This window comes from Diabrotica virgifera, chromosome 7, assembly GCF_917563875.1.
Source record: "Diabrotica virgifera virgifera chromosome 7, PGI_DIABVI_V3a".
Taxonomy (NCBI): Eukaryota; Metazoa; Arthropoda; class Insecta; order Coleoptera; family Chrysomelidae; genus Diabrotica; species Diabrotica virgifera.
In genome coordinates, this window is record NC_065449.1 from 171445533 (window position 1) to 171470171 (window position 24639).

General features: G+C 32.0%; 1 protein-coding gene across 1 annotated transcript in view; it reads right to left on the minus strand.

The window, feature by feature from the left end:
• The window catches only part of LOC114329412 (uncharacterized), a 241311-nt gene that overhangs the window by 150491 nt on the left and 66181 nt on the right, over positions 1 to 24639 (minus strand). Inside the window, exons 5-6 of the mRNA XM_028278501.2 lie at positions 4094 to 4302; positions 989 to 1171 (exon numbers count right to left, since the gene is read on the minus strand). Of these exons, the coding sequence (XP_028134302.1) occupies positions 989 to 1171; positions 4094 to 4302 (392 nt within the window). The remainder of the gene's footprint in view (positions 1 to 988; positions 1172 to 4093; positions 4303 to 24639) is intronic.

Sequence of the window (24639 nt, forward strand, 5' to 3'; positions counted from 1 at the left end):
TTTTGTTCCCTTAAATCCCCCTAAACTTTTGTGTATGTTCGTATTAAATTATTGTTACAGTATTATTAGTTAAACACAGTGATTTTAAAACTTTTTTGCCTCGTAGTACTTTCTCGAAAAGTCAGTTTTTATCGAGATATTTTGAATATTTGTCAAATCCACCACCTATTTGTATATGGTTAAGTACGATTATAGAGACCTGGTAATAATATGAAAAATCTATATTTACATTTTTATAATATGAAAATATACTAAGAGGCAAAAAAGTTTTAAAAACACTGCGTTTAACTAATGGTACCGCAATAAAAGTTTAATTGGAAGGTACACAAACATTTGGGGGGTTTAAAGGAGCGAAACCCCCATACAATTTTTATGTAAACATATTAAAAAAGAAGCCGCATCTCGATAAAAACTGGTTTATCGAAAAAAGACTAAGAGGCAAAAAAGTTTTAAAAATAATATGTCCACAACTATTTGTACCACAATAATAATTTAATTGGAACGTACACAAAAGTTTGGGAGTGTTTAAGGAACAAAACCCCATAAAGTTTTTATGGGGTGCACAAATTTCACTATAATTTTTTAAAGATGTTCCTGCCATAAGAATGCCACATGCCTATTTTCAATAAAAAATCTCTAATAGTTTTCGAAATATTGAAAAAAATTGATTTTCATTTTGTAACTTTAAAGGGCTATAACTTTTTTTATGTGCACATTTGTACTAAGGTAAGTTAGTTCAATCAACATATTTTTGACGCCAGAATTTATGGTATAATCTATGACCAATCTTTTCGGGACACCCTGTATATGTAGTCAGTCTATTCATAAACTTTAAACAAGAAACGTTACTTTTTTATTTCAATTTTTACCGATCGTTTACGTACTTTGTAATTTTAAAAATAAAATAATTTTTAAAAACAAGTGTTTTGTTTGAAACTTAGTCGTATTAAGTATTAAGTATTTTATAAAATAATATAGAAATACATACTTTTTCATTTTATCTAGAACAGTGTTAGTCAATTTTTTCCAATTAGTAATGAGACTCGGAATTTTGTGATTTATTCCCTGTTCCTTTAACTTTACACAAATCGGATTCCAGTGGTCAGTGTTGTGTAGATCATTTTTGAGAGAGTGTCCAAACTGCAACATTAACTTAGCTAAGGTCATATTCCTACAATAAACAGTTTATTAAAATAAATTCTTTATTTGACGTTTCGGACTCCAGATCGAAATCAAACTACACTTGCGAGCAAAAAAATCGACTCAAAAGAAAATTAAGTTTTTGACTACGCTGTTTGGCAAGTGTCTATAGTATTTTTACTACAAAAGCGATATTACGTAGGGCAAAATTTTTGACGTAAGAGAACTGTCAAAACATTAGAATGTGACTTTACTACAAAAGCGATATTTATATTAAACATTATAATAAACATGGCAATAACGAAAAGTCACATTCTAATGTTTTGACAGTTCTCTTACGTCAAAAATTTTGACCTACGGAATATCGCTTTTGTAGTAAAAATACTATATCCACATATTATATGGAACATTACATATACATAAAATATTGTGAACAGAAGTAATTTTTATTGCACTGACTAAACTGACTATGACTATGTAACTAAACAACATACAACATACAATTATAATAAAGATAACTTATACGCCAGGGACATAAGGTAAAAATATACCATGTTCGGGACACTTGAGCAGCCAGGTTGCAAATGGGTTTTTTCTGTACTACGTACCTAATACATTATAAATACATAAATGCCCGTCACAGTTCGGACGAGAATTTTAGTTAATAACAAATAAGGATCAAAAATGTCAGTTTTTTCGTTTAAATCGCTCAAGGTAAAAATAGGGTAATTAAATATCTTATTTATAATATTCTTCTTTTAGTAGATGAGCCAAGGTTTAAAATGGCAGTTTTTGAATTTTGGTCCGATCATTTGTTGCTTCGCTAATTGCAAAATAAGACTAAAATTTCGAAAATAAAAAATTTGCTATAACTTTTGCGAAAATGAACTTAAGACTTGTATATTGCACAAAAAATTGAGACAACCAGTACATATCATGCACAAAACATTTCAAGGTGATTCGTCAATTAGTTTAAATTTTGTTCAATTTGTTTATCGAAAAGAGCTTTTTTTCGCAATGTTATTGTTCAGAAAATAATACTGATAAGCAATTCTGTGGAAACCACATGAAAGAATAGTCATGTTTTCAACGTATTTCAAAAAATCATTAAAAAGTCATTTTTATTACTCCGAAAACATTTTATTAAAGTAGAGTCATTTTTGGCTTATAAACAATTTGAATAACTTTGTTAATATTGACTCTAGGCTAAAACTACAATGGGATTTTAAAAGCTGGTATTTTTACACGAATTTTCAAAAAAGATCTTTTCGCCTACGTTAATTAAGGTTAAACTTGGCCACTTTTTTTATGTAATTGACGGCTACTTTGTTTATAACAATTAAGCGGTGGATTTAGTTCATACTTTGGGAAAATACCCTTTGAAGCATCCTAATAAAAAGTTCTCATGGGCACAACTCAATCGTATGAAGGATTTTCAAGATATAGAGGCACAAACTCGGAAAATTATAAGATTTACTGGGTATTCCAATTCCCTGAGTTACTGGTTATCTGGCAACATATAGAAGTTTGGATCAAGGAAAAGTACTAGTAGTCTAGGATTTTTTCCTGGCTATCCAATGGCGACCTTTACCTTGACCTTGACCATCAACGGACGTCATCTTCTAGAGTTTCGAGGGTTTTCGGCATTAAATTTGATAAAAACAGATTACTCATGGGTTTTTGGGATCGCTAAACACGAATATGTCATCAGAATTGACCTCCCGAGGACGTAGTGGCCAGGGCCACTGCAAGGGACGTCATCTTCTAGTGTTTCGATGGTGTTCGGCATTTAATTGATGCAAATGAATTACTGGAGGGTTTTTTGAGGTCGCTAAACACGAATATGCCACCAGAACCCGGGGCACCTGGTTTCCAAGGTCAATGAAAGGCGCTCCTGGAGTTTCGAGGGGCTTTGGTACTATATCAATGCAAACGGATTAGTTATAGGTTTTTGGGGTTGCTGAACACGAATACGTGATCAGCACAGACACAGGAGCACCTGGCGCCTAAGACAGGTTATCTTCTGGAGTTATAATCCATTTGATTCCTCCTAAACTCCAGAAGATAACCTGTCTTAGGCACCAGGTGTTCCTGTGCCTGTGCTGATCACGTATTCGTGTTCAGCAACCCCAAAAACCTATAACTAATCCGTTTGCATTAATCCAAAGACCCTCGAAACTCAAGGAGCCCCTTTCATTGACCTTAAAAACCAGGTGCCTCGGGAGTCAGTTCTGGTGGCATATTCGTGTTTAGCGACCTCAAAAAATCTTCCAGTAATTCATTTGCATCAATTAAATTCCGAAAACCATCGAAACTCTAGAAGATGACGTCCCTTGCAGTGGCCCTGGCCACCACGTTCTCCGGAGGTCAATTCTGGCATATTCGTGTTTAGCGATCCAAAAAACCCATGAGTAATCTGTTTATATCAATTTAATGCCGAAAACCCTCGAAACTCTAGAAGATGACGTCCGTTAAAGGTCAAGGTTAAAATAAAGGTCGCCATTTTATAGCCAGGAAAAAATCCTAGACTGCTAGTACTTTTCTTTGATCCAAACTTCTACACGTTGCCAAATAACCAGTAACTCAGGGAATTGGAATACCCTGCAAATCTTGTAATTTTCCGAGTCTGTGCCTCTATATCTTGAAAATCCTTCATACGATTGAGTTGTGCCCATGAGAACTTTTTATCAGGATGCTTCAAAGAGTATTTTCCCAAAGTATGAACGAAATCCACTGGGACCTAATTTCCATAAGGTTTGTGCGGGGTACTTTTACGACATATTTATTGCCAATTTGCATTAAATAATTATTTTTTGAAAGCTCTATAATAGAGAATATTTTATGCATTAGTTGTTTTAATTCAAAGCGCACAACATACCACATAAAATTACTATGCATAAACTACAATTATTCATCGAGTGAGTCGATTTTTAGGTCGCAAGATATTACTTACTCAGCTTCCACCTGCATTGAAAAGGCATGTTCTGTCTGAAGTAAAAGTGGTTTTCTGGCCATTGATGATCGCCTATTCATTTTTAATCTCTCATTTAATAGCGCCCGTCTTTTGATTATCTCTTCGGTGTTAATACAATTATTGTAAAATTCAGAAATTTTCTGTAGTAGGTTGTAACAGTTAAGACACACCTTGAGCGGAACAACATCCTAAAATATTACATTTGAAATTATTAAAATAAAATCATTTTATATTTATCAAGAGCCTAGCCGGGTAAGATGATGAAAACTGCCCCCAACTCGATTCGAATTCCATATAGGTCACCGTTTAGCATATATAATGAAACTCACTTTCTGAAATTTTTAGCCCCCTAGGTGGTCATGTGACCCACCTAGAGCCTAATTAAGGTTTTTATGTTTTTATTTTTTATCTCAGCCGCATCGAGAACTAGCGAAAAACTTTAAATTAAAAGTTGTAAACTTTAAAAGTTCTGTCCGAAAATTTTTTTTTTAATTTTTGGCGGGATATTTAAATTTTAGAACGATTTTAAAATTTTAAATGAGTATAAAAAAATAACTAAGACATTCGTTTTCACGAAAAAAATATATAACGTGTATTTTTGCATAATGTTTCACCCTGAATTTTTTCAAATTTTTAAAATTGGTGAAACGCACCATTAAAAATAAAATACCGCATTTTTTCGGTTTTTTTTTTTCGTTTTTTTGATACAATTTTATACATCTTTTTCAAAAAAGGTAACACCGTCCCTAGAATAGGTAAAAAACTGAAAAATAATTGGGGTTTGCTTAATAAAAATTTTTTGTAAGATACAGGACGCTGAAGAAAACAAAATTTTACACATTTTTTACGATTTTGCCGAAACCACTGGCAACATTGTAATAAAACTTGGCGGGTTTTAAGAGGTAGTTATTGTGCATGTTTTGACATACAATTAAGGATATGATATTCATCATTGGCGCGCATAGGGGTAATGGTCTGAACTTTTCAAAGAAAAAAGATAGTACGCCACTGACATATTTCAAATTAACAATCATTTTTGAATTCCTCGTTCAATTTGCGATAAAAAAACTATCTTCTCATTTTTTAATACGACGCGCCGTTTTGCTGCAAAAAATCAAATATCTTAACGTTTCCAAAGTATTCGAATTAGTTTTATAATGGATGTACGAGTTTATGTAGATGTAGAAACTACTAGAATTTCGAATACTGTTTAAGGGTTCAGATGTTTTATTTTTTGAATAAAAATGACGCGTCGTATGAAAAAATAGGAAGATAGTTTTCTTGTCACAAATTGAACGAGGAATTCAAAAACGATTGTTAATTTGAAATATGTCAGTGGCGTACTATCTTTTTTCTTTAAAAAGTTCAGACCATTACCCCTATGCGCGCCAATGATAAATATAAAATTCTTATTTGTATGTCAAAAAATGCACAATAACTACCTCTTAAACTCGCCAAATTTTATTACAATATTGCCAGTAGTTTTCGGCAAAATTGTAAAAAATGTGTAAAATTTTGTTTTCTTCAACGCCCTGTATCTTGAAAATGGATGGCATTACAAAAAAATTTTATTAAGCAAACCCCAATTATTTTTCTGTTTTTTACCTATTCTAGTGACAGTGTTACCTTTTTTTAAAAACATGTATAAAATTGTATCAAAAGACGAAAAAAAAACGAAAAAATGCGATTTTTTATCTTTAAAGGTGCGTTTCACCAATTTTAAAAATTTGAAAAAATTCAGGGTGAAATATTATGCAAAAATACACGTTATATATTTTTTTCATGAAAACGAATGTCTTCATTCGTTACTTTTTAGTTATTTTTTTTATACTCATTTAAAATTTTAAAATCGTTCTAAAATTTAAATATCCCGCCAAAAATTAAAAAAAAAGTTTTTTCGGGCAGAACTTTTTAAAGTTTACAACTATTTTATTTAAAGTTTTTCGCTAGTTCTCGATGCGGCTGAGATAAAAAATAAAAACATAAAAACCCTAATTAGGCTCTAGGTGGGTCACATGACCACCTATGGGGCTAAAAATTTCAGAAAGTTAGTTTCATTATACATACAGTCGACTCTCGTTAATTCGAAACTCTAGGGACTCTTAAAATATTACGAATTATTGAGTGTTTGAAATATCAAATGGTTCGAAATTTGTGAGAGAAAATAAATAACACTTCGAATTATTAAGTGTTGATTATTTATTATCTGCTACATATTTTATAACGATGACAAAAGTTTAGAAGTACGTTCGTGTACATACATACATGTATGTATTCCTAATGTGATTTAATCAATCTTTGGAAAGAACTGTATTATACGGGTTTGCTTCAAACACATTGCTGCTGCTCAGACTGCTCAATAATTTTTTTTAAGATAAAAAGTGCCTAAAATGCTTTTTTATCACTTTCGTTTTGTAGACAGAAGGTTTGTAAGGTATCGAATGAGAATCTTGCTTCCTTAACTGACACCTCTGCCAAAGCTTCTGATGTACCGTACTAATCTTCATCGTGACTTTTTTCATTCGTATATGTCGCAGATAAAATTTCGCCGTCGGTTAGTGAACTTGAGACAGCAACATCTTCATCCACTTGAACAAAGTCAGAAAAAATCCCACCGCTGATGTCAACTTATGGTTCTATTGCTGGTTCTTCATCAACCATAAGTAGTGGAAGATCTTCCTGATCTTCTTTTAAGAAACCGGATTTTTTTAAGCAGTTGAGAATAGTTATGAGTGTTACACCTCTCCATGCTTTGTCAATCAGTAAAATAGCTGTCAGAACCGTGATATTTGCAGTTAGCTGCTTGTCACAATCTCTGCAACTTGAATTGTCGAGTGTTGGACGCCGATGAGTTCGAATTAACGCGTCGTTTTGTTATGTATGTTATGATATTTTTCGTTCGAATTACCAAGTGTATAAAAATGTATTGATTTAGTTCGAAATATAAAGAGATTTTGTAGGGAACTCGTGATAACTTTGAATTATAGAGAGATTCGAATTATCGCAGGTTTGAATTAACGCGAGTCGACTGTATATGCTAAATGGTGACCTACAGTCGACTCTCGTTAATTTGAAACTCGAGGGACTCTTAAAATATTACGAATTATTGAGTGTTTGAAATATCAAATGGTTCGAAATTTGTGAGGGAAAATAAATAAAACTTCGAAATATTAAGTGTTGATCAATTATTATTTATTTACTGCTATTCTATAACGATGACAAAAGTTTAGAGGTACATTCGTGTACATACATGTATGTATTCATAATGTGAATTAATCAATCTTTCGAAAGAACTCTATTATACTATACTGCTTTGCTTCAAAGCACATTGCTGCTGCCCAGACTGCTCAATATCTTTTTTTAAGAGAAAAAGTGCCTGAAATGCTTTTTCATCACTTTCGTTCTGTAGACAAGGTATCGAATGAGGATCTTGCTTCCTTAACTGAAACAAAGGCGCGTTGAAAGAAGTTTGAAAACTTTACTTACTACAATCTTTTCGCCTCTTTCTCTCTGCAACTTTGAATTGTCGAGGGTTGGACGCCGATGAGTTCGAATTAACGCGTCGTTTTGTCATATAGCAATGATTTTTTTCTTTCGAATTACCAAGTGCATAAAAATGTATTGATTTAGTTCGAAATATAAAGAGATTTTGTAGGGAACTCGTGATAACTTTGAATTATAGAGAGTTTCGAATTATCGCAGGTTTGAATTAACGCGAGTCGACTGTATATGGAATTCGAATCGAGTTGGGAGCAGTTTTCATCATCTTACCCGGCTAGGCCCATTTGTAAATTTGTCCATAAAAACGTATATGACACTTTTCTCGAATAGGCCTGGATCCCGTGTATCAAAAAAAGTTGATCAATAGCACGCTAAAAATTTGTTAACAGCTTAACGGTGCCTAGTCGGACAAACTTTGATGTACGGGAACACTGGAACAGGGGAAGTTTTAACTGTGGAACGTGATTTTAATTGTGGAACGTGTCATCCTGACAAGTTTATGATTGTGAAAACTAGCAGGTTGTTTTTAAGTTTATTCAATAGCAAACTTTATAATAATATATGAAAAAATGTTTGTCCGACAAATATGTTGGGCATTTTAACAAGTCCGACACGTAGAACATGTCAAATGACAGGTAATAAATCAATTGGAAGTTCTGTCCGACAAAATAAATGGAACATTTTCGTAGTCTGTCGTTTGAAATCTGTAACCTGTTTCACAAATAAAACTTCCGCTGTTCCAGTGTGCCCGTACATAAAAATTTGTCCGACTAGACACAGTTAAGCTATTAATAAATTTTCAGCTTGCTATTAATAAATTTTTTTGGTACGCGGGATCGAGGCCTAGAACTTTAGAGATCGATAATGGCAAAAGTGCTGAAAAACATGACGCGTTATTTTATGATGATTTGGGATTTTTAGGGACTGAAAGTGGTAAAATTTTAAACTAAGGCAAGGGAATGCCAACTTACAATGGTATTTTCTTTAGCCAATCATTATTAACATCAGCATCTCGAATCACCTAGTTAAACTACTCCAAATTTTTAAGAAAATAATGAAGCAATCAACAAATATAATGTTCTTGATTCACGTAAATATTTAGTTGTGAATATTTCGAAGCAGTTTTTTTCCTTCTTTTTACCCATGTGTCGAAACCTGTGTCCTTTCTACCATCTTATCGAAAAGTATCGTATGTCGTGGAGGCACGGTGTTCGGGTGTAATATAATTAGGACACTCTATATAAAATATGTTAAATTATAAATAACTTAATGTTGTTCTGAAGCTATTTCCTTGTGGCATTTTTATAATTAAGTATTTTCTATGGGAAATAAGCCACAGTTTTACTAAAAAATGAATTTATTAACGTTTCGGAGCCCAAATCGGGTTTCGTTGTCAAAATACCATTTTGACAACGAAACCCGATTTGGGCTTTGAAACGTTAATAAATTAATTTTTTAGTAAAACTGTGGCTTATTTCCCATAGAAAATACTTAATTATAAATAAGTTAATAATTTTAAAAGTAAATAATGAATTCAGGTTAAATTTTCGCGAGAAATAATGGAAGTGTTTGAATTAAGGATAGACAATATCTTACAATAAGGGCCGGTTGTTCGAACGCTAATCAGCAATGATCACTATCAAATATTTAATTACTGTCACCAACTGTCAATGTCAACTTTGATTGGGTTGCTGAAAACATAATTGATTATAATTATGAGATTAGTTAATCAATTAACATAACAATTATTAACATAATTGATTAACTAATTTCATAATTGTAATCCATAATTATTTTTTCAGCAACCCAAATAAAGTTGACATTGACAGTTGGTGACAGTAATTAAATATTTGATAATGATCATTTTTGATTAGCGTTCGAACAACCGGCCCTAAGTGTTAGTAGATAGTAAGCAAAAAGACACAAAAAGTGAAATTTTTAGACATTCAGCAACAGAGATTAGATTTTTATTATAGGTACGATATTTTATAGTTAGGCAAATAGTAACTAATGGAAAAAAGACTGAAATAGGAATTAATAAAGTAAAGGTTACATTTTTATTAACTGATTCGAGTAATATTAGCTTAGCTTAGGACTTATTAGTTAAATAAGAGATTTTTTATAATTAATTAAGTAGATTAGATTATTCCCCTGCTTATATGAGATGCTTATATACTAAAGGCACAAAAAACTATGTTAAAAATTCGGATAGGTTTATTCACTGTTTTTATGTGGACACTGCTTTTATGAAGTAAATTAGTGAATGGAGAAAAGACTAAAAGACAAAGCTGAACATAAAGTGAATTAGTGATAAAAATAAACTATTTTTTACTATTAGAAATAACCGGTTTAGAATAGGAATGTGTATTTTTAACAAAGCGGAGAGATGTAATCTAATTGGGACACTCTATATAAAATGTTTTAAGTTTTAAATAACTTTATCAAAATATAATAATGGTATTAACCCGATACCAAGACACTGACATTTGATCCTGAATTGGAAACGTGATTTATTAATATTATGTCGGGTATAAATGCAGCGTAGGTGAATTTAGTATGGGGTCATTGTTAGATACTTGAGTTGTAGAAATGTATTGGTATAGGTAATGGGATGTTATTGTAAACAACTTATCGTTGAATCACCGTTTGTTCGATGGAAATATAATGTTAGCTGAACAACTGAGTTTTAATTGATTTGGACCAGAAAGTCATTTAACCACACAATATTTGTGACACGGGGTAACACTTGAAACGAAGAATTTCTTCCCTATGCCACAAGGACGCGAGATGCATCTTAGCAGCCGACGCGTGAACACACAGTTTTCGAAGTTTGTCATGCACGCGCCCATATAAAACTCGTTTTTTTCGTTCGTTGTTGTGTCTCCAGATGTAACTATATCGTTGGTTTGGAAGAACGTCACAACTCAAAAATTACCATTTTTTAGGTTTACCCTCTAACTAACTCTAAGCTTTATTATGGGAAAAATTGTCAGAAGTTGCACTCATGTAATTACCGCTAGATATAACAGTTTGACTTTGTCAAACCCATGCATTACATTTTATGGAAGAGCGTCGCAACATAGTTGTGTTTCAGTTGTTGTGGAAGTTACCAGGTGTTTTTTGGAGAACAGTGTTACAAGTTAAAAAAGGAACGTATTTTTTGGGATTTTGTGTTTAATATTTAATGCAAGACAGTTACATTTCGTCTTAGGTAAGTATTCCTTACAGGATATGTGCGTTTATATATAATTATTATGAGCAATACAGTAACATTTCAACAAATTTTGGGAAAACTGTTACAAATGCTAAATTACAGGTAGAAAGGCGAGAACAAGAAAGGTCTTTCTATTTATATTTAAATGATAATAATGGGCTCTTTAATATTGTAAAAGATTTTACCTCTTATTTTTTACCTTACCAAAATTATAATGAAAACTAGCACATTAAAATTTTAAAACGTCGCTCCTGAAAATTAGAACTTTTCGACTTGTAACAGTGTTCTTCCAAACCAACGAATATATTGGTAAGTTCTCCCTACTTAAATCCTTTAAACTGTTAGATCTATTTTGCAACCAATTTTTAATTTAAATGTATGTATAAACACCTGTGGGAAAATACTATTATATACAGGGATAGTAATTGTTTGTTTGTTTGTTTTATTAATTGTCTCGTAATTTGCACCTTGCTAATCGTACACAATGAATCAATAAAGACTAAAGACGAGAATTAGTAAAATAGTCCAGGGTAATAAGCTAGAAATAGACCATATTCGGGACACTCAAAGATCCAGGCAGCTGACTACTTTTTTAGTTATTATAGACCTATAGGAAGAAAACCTACCTGTTTCCTGCCTAGAGTTCGCGTGCTTTTTTTTAGTTATTAACAATTTAGTGCAAAAATCGCGATTATTTCGATTTTTGCACCCCATTCAAAAGCTAAACAGTTGACATAAAACTACAAAATTTAATTTTTTAGAACATTGAAAACCCTTCAAAATGCCGATTTTTGAAAGTTAAAAAGTTAATTGGTTGCTACGCAAACTGCAAAATAAGTGAATATCGTTATTTGTTAATAAGTTTTACTAAAACTACTTTAGAATTTTAGTGTTTCACCCAAAGTTGTGTATTGGGAACAAACCCTCAAAATTTGAGACGGATCCATGAATTAGTTTAAAAGTTATTCTATTTGTTTATTCCAGAGACCTTTATTTTGCAATAACATAAGACAGAAAATAATGAAGATAAGGCAATTCTGCGTATGTCAAATGAAAGTACAACAGTGATACTATCAAAATGTACTAAAAAAAGATAAAAAAATTATCTCATATAGTCAAAAATACTAATGCCAAATTTTTGAAATTTTGTAGTTTAGAACCACTTTAAAAATATTGTCCGTAGAAAAATCATTTTACATATTCGAAAAGTTGGTATTTTACACGAATTTTTAAAAATGTTGTTCAGTTGGTGACTAGTCGTGGTAAGTGAATGGGGAGCTGGGAGCAGACAAATGCACGAGTTCAAAAACTAAAAAAGGCAACTTAAAACTACTATAATTTTCTATATCTCGGGATCTGCTGAATATATTTTGATCTTTCTTTTTTAATTTGTATGTAATTTTTCTGTACATTACAAATATGTAATTCGCATATATGCAATTTGACATTTAAAACAAATTGCATTTTTTGACAAAAAATAATTTTTTCCCAAAAATCCATGTTTTTAATCAGATTATCATAATTAATCATACAAAAAGTTAAGGTATACTTTAATAAATAAATTATCTTCAATAAATAAATATCTAATAAAAATATTTTATTTATTAAAGTGAACTTTAACTTTTTGTATGATCATTAATGATACTATGATTAAAAAAATAGATTTTTGTAAAAAATATTTTTTCAAGTATTGTTTAAACAAATTAAACAGATTATTAATTAATAAATTTATAAACAAATTGCATATTTGTAATGTACGTAGAAATTACATACAAATTAAAAAAAGAAAAATGAAAATCCATTGAGTTGAACCGGAGATACAGAAAATTGTATTAGTTTGAAATTGCTTTTTCGGTATTTTAACCAGAGACATGTAAAGAGGATAGACTTGGCGACTGTTTACATGCTGTTTCCGCGTTACGCTTTTTTGGTGAGTATGCCGAGTCTAGGTTTAATATGTCAATGATTTTAACTCGGTGGATTCGTAGGTTCTCCCTAGTAACCGTTTGAACTACAATTTTGAAAAATCGTAGAGGGTGCTGTGAAGATACTATGTTTATGCAATTTTTTTTAACAAAAAATACAAATCCCATTATTTAAAATGGCATCAATGAAATTCCTTAATTATTATAAACAAATTAGCTGTGAATTAAAAAAACACGTGGCTAACTTTGTCCCTAATGAACCCAGGCTAAATTTTTTTTATTTAAAAATTCATGTTAAAATACTAGCTTTTCGAATATATAAAAAGATTGTTCCTACGGACAATATTTGTAAAGTTATTCTAAATGTTTATAAACTTCTTCTTCTTGCAGTACCGTCTCCTATCGGAGGTTGGCTACCATCACAGCAATCTTAACTTTGTTGGCTGCAGCTCTGAACAACTGTATTGAACTGCACCCATACCACTCCCTTAAATTTCGCAACCAGGAAATCCTCCTACGTCCCACATTTCTCTTTCCCGAGATTTTTCCTTGGATTATGAGTCTAAGCAGTGAGTACTTTTCTCCTCTCATTTTATAAACTACAAAATTTCAAAAATTTGGCATTAGGATTTTTTATTTTATTGATTAATTTTTTTATCTTTTTTTAATACATTTTGATACTATCACTCTTCTACTTTCATTTGGCATACTCAGAATTGCCCTATATTCATTATTTTCTGTCTTATGTTATTGCAAAATAAAGGTCTCTGGGATAAACAAATAGAATAACTCTTAAACTAATTAATGGACCAGTCTCAAATTTTAAAGGTTGGTTAAGTACCCCAATACCCAACTTTGGGTGAAACACTAAAGTTCTAAGATAGTTTTAGTAAAAGTTATTAACAAATAACGATTTTCACTTATATTGCAGTTTTCGTAGCAACAAATTAACTTTTTAACTTTCAAAAACCGGCATTTTAAAGATTTTTCAATATTCTAAAAAATTGAATTTTGTAATTTTATGTCAACTATTTAGCTTTTAAATGGGGTGCAAAAAATCGAAAAAATCGCGATTTTTGCACTAAATTGTTAATAAAATTAGAAAACAGACGCGAACTCTAGGCAGGAAACAGGTAGGTTTTCTTCCTATAGGTCTCTAATAACTAAAAAAGTAGTCAGCTACCTGGATCTTTCGAGTGTCCCGAGAAAATCCTTATTACCCTGGACTAAAAACAAAATTCTAGAGGATGTAGAGACCGAGTGGATGAAGTTTAGCGATAATATAAAAACAGCTACAGAGGAGGCACTAGGTAAACAAAAAGTGACCAAAAATGGAAAGCCCACCATGAATCAACTTAACGAAGATATTAAAACTCTTGTAGCAGATAAAAGAAAAACTTAACTTCAGCTAATAGACCGTAACATAAAAACCCCGTAATAAATCGATTTTTAAATACAGTACCTAGAGACTTGCAACTTTTTGCATCGTGTTCAGGATGACGTCAGGAAAAAGTTTACTATACATAAATGGGTGGAAATGCATAAACTGCATCCAAAGGTGCATAAACATGTCAAAATAAGTATATTAAGGGCCATATTTTATTATTCAGGGGGTTTTGGGGTCACTGAACACGAATACGTAATCAGAACCAACCTCCGAAGCACCTGGTGCTCAGGGTTACTGCTAAGGCACGTCATCTTAAGCTTCGAGGGTTATCGGCACTCAATTGATGCAAACCGATTACTCGGCGATTTTTGGGATCGCTGTGATCGAAAACTTTTAGTCTTTTTGTTTTAAAAAACCTACAAACCAAAACTTTTAGTCTTTTTGTTTTAAAAAACCTACAAACCATATGGTTATTAGGGTGGGTCGTTTTTATACTTTTTTAAAATTTCAAGACGCCTGTAGTTGAAAAAGTTGCTATTGGTAAAATTATCTTATACAAATTTTTTAAAATTTTTTTCGTCACTATTTGAGCCCCCCCGCCAGCCCCCTCAAAAAAACAAAAAAAAATTAAATCAACAAATTAATTTCCCTGTATTATGAAATAATGCAATATGGTTCTCTTATTACCTAAAAAAATATTTTTAATTTTTAGATATATTTAGGCCCCTCGCCAGCCCTTTAACCTTGTTAAGCACGGGGAGCTATACTATAATACACTAAGCACCAAAATTAACGCACCACCTTAAAAATGGGACATATTTGATGTCCTGTATTTCCTAAACCTGTTGTCCGATTTTAGTGATTTTTTAATATGTTATAGCTTTATTCTTCAAGAATATCGATGTAATAATATTTTTGCTAAACAAATAAGTGTCATTGTATACCGGGTGTAACAATGATAGTGTGTTTTTTCCTCAAAGTTTGGAACACCCTGTTGAATATTCTGGCGTATATAAAATATTGAAATTAAAACTCAACTATAGCCTTATGCTTTCTTAACATTATGCTTTTGATTCATTAGCTTATGTTGGATAATAAAAAAGTTAGGTACTTTAACAACTAGCAACGTTCTTCATCAATACAGGGTGTTGCTAAATAAATGCGACAAACTTTAAGGAGTAATTCTGCATGAAAAAATAATGACCGTTTGCTTTATAAACATATGTCCGCAAATGCTTCTTTTCCGAGATACGGGATGTTGAATTTTTTCTTACAAACTGACGATTTATTTATTGCTCTAAAACCGGTTGCGATATGCAAATGAAATTTGGTAGGTTTTAAGAGGTAGTTATTGCGCATTCTTTGGCATAAAATTAAGAATTTTATATTCACCATTGGCGTGCATACGGGTAATATGACCGGGTAATATGACCTGTATGCACGCCAATGGTGAATATAAAATTCTTAATTGTATGCCAAAAAATGCGCAATAACTATCTCTTAAAACCTACCAAATTTCATTTGCATATCTCATCCGGTTTTAGAGCAATAAATAAATCGTCAGTTTGTAAGAAAAAATTCAACATCCCGTATCTCGGAAACGAAGCATTTGCGGACATATATTTATAAAGCAAATGGTCATTATTTTTTTATGCAGAATTACCCCTTAAAGTTTGTCGCATTTATTTAGCAACACCCTGTATTGACGAAGAACATGGCTAGTTGTTAAAGTACCTAACTTTTTTATCATCCAACATAAGCTAATGAATCAAAAAGCATAACGTTAAGAAAGCATAAGGCTACAGTTGAGTTTTAATTTCATTATTTTATATACGCCAGAATATTCCACAGGTTGTTCCAAACTTTGAGAAAAAAAACACACTATCATTGTTACACCCGGTATACAATGACACTTATCTGTTTAGCAACAATATTATTACATCGATATTCTTGAAGAATAAAGCTATAACATATTAAAAAGATCACTAAAATCGGACAACAGGTTTAGGAAATACAAGGCATCAAAAATGTCCCATTTTTAAGTTGGTGCGTTAATTTTCGTGCTTAGTGTATATAGTCCTGTCGCCAGGGGGGGTACAACGGCCTCGTTAATTCAGATGGACTTACCCAAATTTTTTTTATGTATTTTGACCCGTAGAACACGAATTTTTTGGGTAACAGTTGATCCGGATGTCGATAAGATTGTTATAGACCAAGAACTTGAGGAATCAAATAACAGCGATTTTTGGCAAAACAAAACAATATTTTGTATTTTTTGGGTCATTTTAAGCAAAAAATATTTCTACAAGTTTTTTAGTAGGATGCACAGTTTTCGAGATAAACGCGGTTGAACTTTCAAAAAATCGAAAAACTGCAATTTTTAAACCCGAATAACTTTTGATTAAAAAATAAAATAGCAATTCTGCTTAGCGCCTTTGAAAGTTCAAGTCAAATTATGTCGGTTTTGATTATTTGCATTGCTAAAAATTTATTGTGTTATTGCTAAACAAAGCTACAAACAACTAGTGCGTGAGTGATGTTTCTATGATTTCTCATTTAAAATCGTACGAGTAGGTAGAATAGGTACTAGTGCAATCAAGTCTATTTCTAGGTTACATGCGTTAAAACGCATGTAAAAGCACGGGAAACCCTACGTGTTTATAGCTTTGTTAAACAATAAAAAAATAAATTTTTACCAATGCAAATAATCAAAACCGATATAATTTGACTTAAACTTTCAAATGCGGTAAGCAGACTTGCTATTTTATTTTTTAATCAAAAGTTATTCGGGTTCAAAAATTGCAATTTTTCGATTTTTTTAAAGTTCAACCGCGTTTATCTCGAAAACTGTGCATCCTACGAAAAAACTTGTAGAAATATTTTTTACTTAAAATGGCCCAAAAAATACAAAATATTGTTTTGTTTTGCCAAAAATCGCTGTTATTTGATTCCTCAAGTTCTTGGTCTATAACAATCTTATCGACATCCGGATCAACTGTTACCCAAAAAATTCGTGTTCTACGGGTCAAAATACATAAAAAAAACTTGAGTAAGTCCATCTGAATTAACGAGGCCGTTGTACCCCCCCTGGCGACAGGACTAATAATAGTATATTATATAATATCGCTCTCATAGTAATGAGTGAGGATGCATACATGGAACTAATACTTCCGTGTATGTAGGCTCACTCATTACTATAGTGAGCGATATGATATAAGTACTATAATATATCGTTGCGTCAGAATAACAAGGTTCTATCTGCAATTTTTGTCTAAACTGAGATTTTTATGTAACTTGGTTCTATTTTATGTTCTTCACCTTAATATGATACTAGCACCCACATCTATTAACAGGTGGCTGAAATACGTAAGTTACAAGGTTCTATCTCAGAGAATTTTAAATGTTGATAAGTTAACAAGCTTCTAACTGACATAAAAAACAGTCAACTAAGTACACAAGGTACTATCTGCAAGAAATAAAAGTGTTTATAAGTTAACAATATGACTTTATTAAATAACTAGAAGTTGTTTTATTATATACTAATTGTTAAACAAAGGTATATTTGGAAAATAGAACTTGATTAAATAAGTTTAATTCATTTCTCAAATCAGAACTCCTTTGTATTAACTATTGAAGTAACCTTTTACTGTTAATAAAAATATACGAATTTTTTAAAAAATTTACATTGTTAACACATAAAAGTGGCGATAATAGTAAAATAAATACATAACAGAAACTTTAAACAGTCATAACTAAAAATGGTACCTGAGGCAGTTAGAACTTTGTTATTCCAATGCAACGATATATGAACATTATACTATAGCTCCCCGTATGTGACAAGCTTTGACTAAAAGCAATCAAGTACTTTTCCACTTTGGAGCAGGTCTTCGCTTATTTTGTGGTTTAAAATATACAAAATAACCTAGAACTCACCATGGGGAGGTAGCTGCCAGCGAGTTTCATCCCTGCCCACCCATCCACCCAACCATATGAGCAATTTTTAATTTCCTACTTCATAGTCTGATTTGCTATTAAACTTTGGCATGTTGCTTCTAGATGCTATAGTTGTACGTATCCAACCATCCCTATTAGTAAACCCACATACGGTCAAAGATTCCTCCGTCACTAATTTGACACCTCTTTGACTAGCCTGTGTATGGCAGGATAACTGCCATAAATCTCCTTCTGAATAGCTACCAGTTTTAATAAATTCTTGAATGTCTTCATCAGCCAGATTTTTCGTCATTAGCGGTTCCGATTATCTGGACTCTTGCTAATTTATTCAATCAATTTAGGATTCCGCTTCAAAATTACTGAACTTGGGAATTTCAAATTTTCTCGCAGTGTTATTCAAATTTATAAGATTTTATTTCGCTTTCGATCTGCACTTTAATATGCTTTTGTATCCTAATTTTCTTATATGACAACGTGAGTCAAAGATCATCGTTAGTAAAATATTTTCAGGATGGCCATAAACGCCATTTCGTTGGATCACAGTGTAAACTACAGCTTTTAGTTCGTCACTTAAATATCTGGAATATTCAATTAGCTTCCAAAGGCGAAGAGTTCCAAATGTACACACTGGTACAGTTTTTATTAAAAACCAAACCTTAGCATATACTCGCAGAATATACTCTGTTAAAAAGGCGGATTCTTTACTGCAATGTAAGCCCTCAAGATATGATCCGCCGTAGTTAGCCATCTTCCATGAGATAATTTGCCAGGAGGGTTATTCGCTAAATTATTTGGACAGTTTTCGGAAGATATGGCAGTGCACATCTGGTATAAATATTTTTGATTGCTGCTTAGTTCTTTTAAATTTACCTTAGGCAACTCAACTTTGAATTTTTCGTAGCACACAACAGATAATCGCTTACAAGTTTCAATAAATTTGCCGATAGAACACGCACGAGAATGATAGAGGTCCTGTGGTATTTCCGTCCAGATAGCTAACCAAAAGTGGCAATTCGTTTGTATGTAGTTGACATATTCTCCATTGCAAGGGTCGTTTATGACGTACTCGCAATTCCGTGGGGCCCAGTGTTAACGACAGTACCACCGCAGCCAACAGCAGTCAACTCGATTCTCCCTGTTCTTGAATGTGAAGGGTTTGATTTTTGCCACCAACAAAATAGAGAGCTTGCAGACTAACGTCATCCTTTATGTTTTTTTCCTTGTCGATCTATATATACTAGAGCTAAACTAGGACATAATGGACAAAAAGATAAATAAATAATGAAGCAATATTAAGCCGAAAGGGCGCAACTTTGATCTTTTAGTTTTGAAAGGGGAAGACAAAGAAAAACTCTTTAAATAAACCAAACAAATGAAAATTAATTAAATATAAATAATTATCTCCCGATAAATATAAATTGAGGAGTCAGGGGGAAAACAATCATAGTCCACTTTTGGTAGAAATTGAGATGACGACGTTTTCTAGTGATGAATACATCACAGTGATGAATATAACGGTGTACTGGGGAAGAACTATCATAGTCGAAACATTAAATTTCGATTTACATGAAAACTGTTTTTGTGGACTCAGATTGTTGTTCCCCCTGACTCCTCAATTATATAAATTTACAATGTTAAGTAGGTACTTTAGCCGCTTCGAAGTTATTAAGCTCCAAATTATAATCCATTTGACCATTATCGCCGAAATGGTTTATGTAGTTTTAGTGGTTACGGCGCTAAATTTGATAGGGAAATGCGAGTTGATTTACCGGCCATCCTCCTCGGCCGAGTTGACTCCTCAATTATATAAATTTACAATGTTAAGTAGGTACTTTTGTGTCTCTGCAAATGTCCTGCAGCTTCCAACGCTAAGTCCAGATGTAAAGGTCGTAGCACTTTTCACTTTACTGATAGGTACCACAAACAATACAATACTGATGGTACAATTTTTGAATATACATAGTTTGAAAAGTTCAGCAATGCATTACTTGTTGTAGTAACTTAACTTGTTATAGTAACGTAAAAAAACGACTTCATTTCACTACTTCAATTATTAATAAGAATTGCTTGAGACATTTAGTTAACTCCGAACTGCGTGCTAAAAGAACAGGAGGTGCTTTCCACACCGAAATGCAAGACATTGACTATCGACCATCAAACTTGCAAGCTGTTCCCGGTGTTTAAGATGACATAGCACCGGACACTACACAGTTAGAAGTTCGACCTCTTCACATCGTTGGCTGATCGATAACTTTTTTTTAAGCTCCCTGGATCGATTCCAACGCCCAAGAGAAAGCCACGTTTTCCCCCAGTTCACATATCATGATCCAACCAACCAATCACAGGTAATAATAAAACCCTGTGACAAAATATTTTACGAATCAAAAACCCATACACTACTGTGTGTTAAAATACCAATAAATCCTAACCATTAGTTAGATAAATAAACGATGAGATTTGGAAGTAAATTCGCACACTTAGATCTACAGACCGAGCAAGCTTTGTAAATTCCACGGCTTCGCGCAATCGTACTTGCGACTGCGTCAGGTGTTTGGTTGTTGATTCTGTTTGAATAGTCCAAGTAATGAAGCTTAAAATAGGACAAAACCTCGCAATTTTTACAGAATGGATCGATTTGCTTGAAAATTTGTGAATAAGTAGTGGATAGTCCAAGGATCAAAATCTATATGACTCCGAAAGGCGCTTTTACCATGGGGGTGGTTGCCACTCCATCTCGGGGGTGGAAATTTTTTATTATATTTTAATAGCAAAAGTTGGTAAAAACGTTCATTCTAAGCAAAAAACTTTCTATACATTTTTTTGATAAAATTGATAGTTTTCGATTTATTCGCTATCGAAAAAGTTAGTTTTATATCGAAAAAATCAATGTTTTTAGTAAGTTTTCTGCTAATAATTCCAAAAGTTTTCGTTTTATCAAAACAACTTACCTTAACAAAAATATACCCTTTGAAAAAATAACAAATTTTTTTTTTCATTTTCTTTAAGACCAATAGTAATCGAGCTATACTTTATTATATGTTGGCTCTTCTTCGTTAAATGCTAAATATTGTAGTTTCAAAGTCAAAAGACGGGAAAACTATGCATTTTTCGAGGAAAACTTGTTCAAACTAATTTAAAGTACTTAAAAATATCTATCTCCAGAAATAAGAAAAGTCTATAGCTTAAAAATTAAGTGACTTATGATGAAAATAATGTCAGTCCCAATTTTTTTCAGCGAAAAAGTGATCGCAGGAAACCCCCTAATCACCACCCTAATTAAAATTAGCCATTGACCGTATTTGGTCTTTTTTTTATTTATGTATTATTAATAGGTTCTAGAAGCTTGACCGGATTAGATTGATTAGTTTAAAAAAAATGGAGTTAAAAGCAAATAACGAATTTTTGTAGTTTGGAAATAAATGGCTCTTCTTCAGAATAACAAGATTACCATCAGAGATACGAACAAATGTTTAAATATGAAATTGTAGCTTATTTAATTCGCAAGAACTTGGTTTTCAAAAAATTTTTCTACGTCAAAAATTGAGTGAGCTATTGACAATTAAAACTTGTAATAACATGCAAAAACCACCTTTACCAACCCTTTCAAAGTTACCAAACTTTCTAAGATAAAAAATAAAAAAGTGACGGTTAAAAATCAATAAATTTTTTTGAAAAAAAAGGAGAAATCCAATTGGAAGCATAATAATGTAAGTTAGCGGTGTTTTTAGTGATTGGCCATATTTACTATTCTTTATTTAAGTATTGTTAATAGATTCTAGAATTTTGACTGGCTTAGAATGACCAGTTTTTAAAAAACTGGAGTTAAAAGCGAATATCGAATTTTTGTAGTTTGGTAAAAAATGCCATTTTCTTCAGAATAGGAAGATTAGCATCAGAGATACGAAAAAATGTTGCAATATAAAATTGTAGGTTATTTAATTCCCAAGAACCTGGTTTGAAAAACATTATTCTACGGCAAAAATTGAGTGAATCATAAATGAGTATATCGAAAAACATTGATTTTTTCTATACAAAACTAACACTTTCGATAGCGAATAAATCAAAAACCATTAATTTTATCAAAAAAATGTATAGAACATTTTTTGCTAAGAATGAATGTTTTTATTAACTTTTGCGGTCAAAATATAATAAAATATTTCCACCCCCGGGATGGGGTGGCAACCACCCCCATGGTAAAAGCGCCTGTCAGAATCATATACATTTTGATCCTTGCACTATCCACTACTCATTCTCAAATTTTCAAGCCAATCGATCCATTCTGTAAAAATTGCGAGGTGAAAAGCTTCGGTTCCTGGCCTATATTGGTAGTATTATACTGATTCTGTGGTGTGAATTTTTAAAACTTTTAAGTGTGGTTTTTGACCGTTGCGGGAAATTATTTATTTAGTTTTTTGTTTATAATTTAAACTCTTGTTTTATTATCAAAGTTTTTTTGCCGTACCTAAGTAGAAAATGAATATGTAATATTTTGTATTATACTTGAATAAAAAAATACTGTATTTTCTAAAATGCTATTTTCCAAATAGCTTATAAAATGGCTTAGTTAAAATTTTAAAGGCTCAGTAAATAATAACAAACAATTACTTGTATTAATAACAAAATATTTTGTAATGATGTTACCTATTTTAAAAAAATCTCCATGAAAAAAGAAATAGAATTAATTTCATCATTTCTGTGTCTCATGTAGCGTAGCTACTTTTGTTACTACCCAACGCTTAGCTACTCTACATACAATTTGTATTATTTTATTAAAAAAAAAAAACAATAAGCATTTATAGGACTGGATCCCGCGTATGAAAAAAAAAGTTGATTAATAGCAAGCTGAAAATTTGTTAATAGCTTAAGCGTGTCTAGTTGGACAAACTTTGATATATGGGAACACTGTAACAGGGGAAGTTTTAATTGTGGAACAGGTTAAAAATTTGGAACGGTCAGACCACGAAAACGTCACATGTATTTTGTCCGACAGAACTTCCAATTGATTTCTTACCCTTTCATTAAACTCTCATGCAAAAATCAGACTGCTATTTATCACCTGTCATAATTCCTGTCATTTGACATATTCTACGTGTTCCACTCCTTATAATTCCCATTTGGTGATAAATAGCAGCCTGATTTTTGCATGAGAGTTTATTGAAAGGGTAACAAATCAATTGGAAGTTCTGTCGGACAAAATACATGTGACGTTTTCGTGGTTTGACCGTTGCAAATCTTTAACCTGTTCCACAATTAAAACTTCCCCTGTTCCAGTGTTCCTATAATCAAAGTTTGTCCGACTAGACATCCTTAAACTATTAAGAAATTTTCAGCTTGCTATTAATCAACTTTTTTTTCATACGCGGGATCGAGACCTATTACTCTGCAAATTGTATATATTTTGCTTTGCATTTTCATATAAAAAAAACTGCGGTATAATATAATAATTATTATATTATAATATAATATAATATATATAATATATTAAAGTTTTTAATATTACTAATCCAGATTTAGCCATATGACTCACACTCCCTCTAAGGGGAAAACTGACTCATCCCAGATACCTAAGGTATTAAAAGGATTGAGCTCTGGTGGGACTCTTTCCATATTATCGAGCCCTAGGTGACTTGGTACGTACATACTTAATGTAAATAAAAAACAATGTTAAAAACTTTAATAATATGTATTAGCAATATTAAAAGCTGTATATTATATTATAATATAATAATTATTATTATAATATAATATAATATAATTATTTAAGTTTTTAACATTGTTTTTTAATGTATTTTTTTTATTAATAATTATATTAGATACCTAATAATTACTATGTATCAGTAGAAACGATTATTTACTTAAATTTGACAAATTCAAACTCCACTCGACCAGCCCACGACCACACAACTCGAAACACAAGTAAGTAAGTACGGTTGCGTGAAGCATGGCGCGGAGCCGTGGAATTTATAGGACTAGCTCGGTCTGTAGATCCTTGTAAATTCGCACTAACACAGATGGTTCAATTCTATTCGCCTTGAAACGTAAAATGATTGCTCAATGTTTATTCCAAACGGGACAGACTTAAGTGTCTAAACAACTGCAAATAAACAGATCTATTCGTTTCTTCTTAAATTCATTAAAAAATAAACTAAACTTTAATTAAGTGTGCTTCAGGATGGGTAAAAAAAAACAAACACATGAAAGGCACTTCAACGAAAATTCAAGGCGTAGAATACATTCTCATGCCACAATTATGAAAGACGCAAATCTTTAAAATTTTCCGCAAAAGATGAAATTAAAAAAAAAAATTAGGGCACTCGTGCGAGTGCCGACAGAAGTGAAAACTTCTTACGAAGCAAGCCTCTTCGGGTACACACTGTATCCCTTCTCCAACCATTATAAAAGACAAGTGATATACCTACATTATATACCCATTAGGTGCATCCTATACTATTTATATATACATACACATAATACATAAAAGTACAAAATTTATTTCGGCGAAGGGATAACCATTATAACTTCGTTCGAACTTATACATACGCAA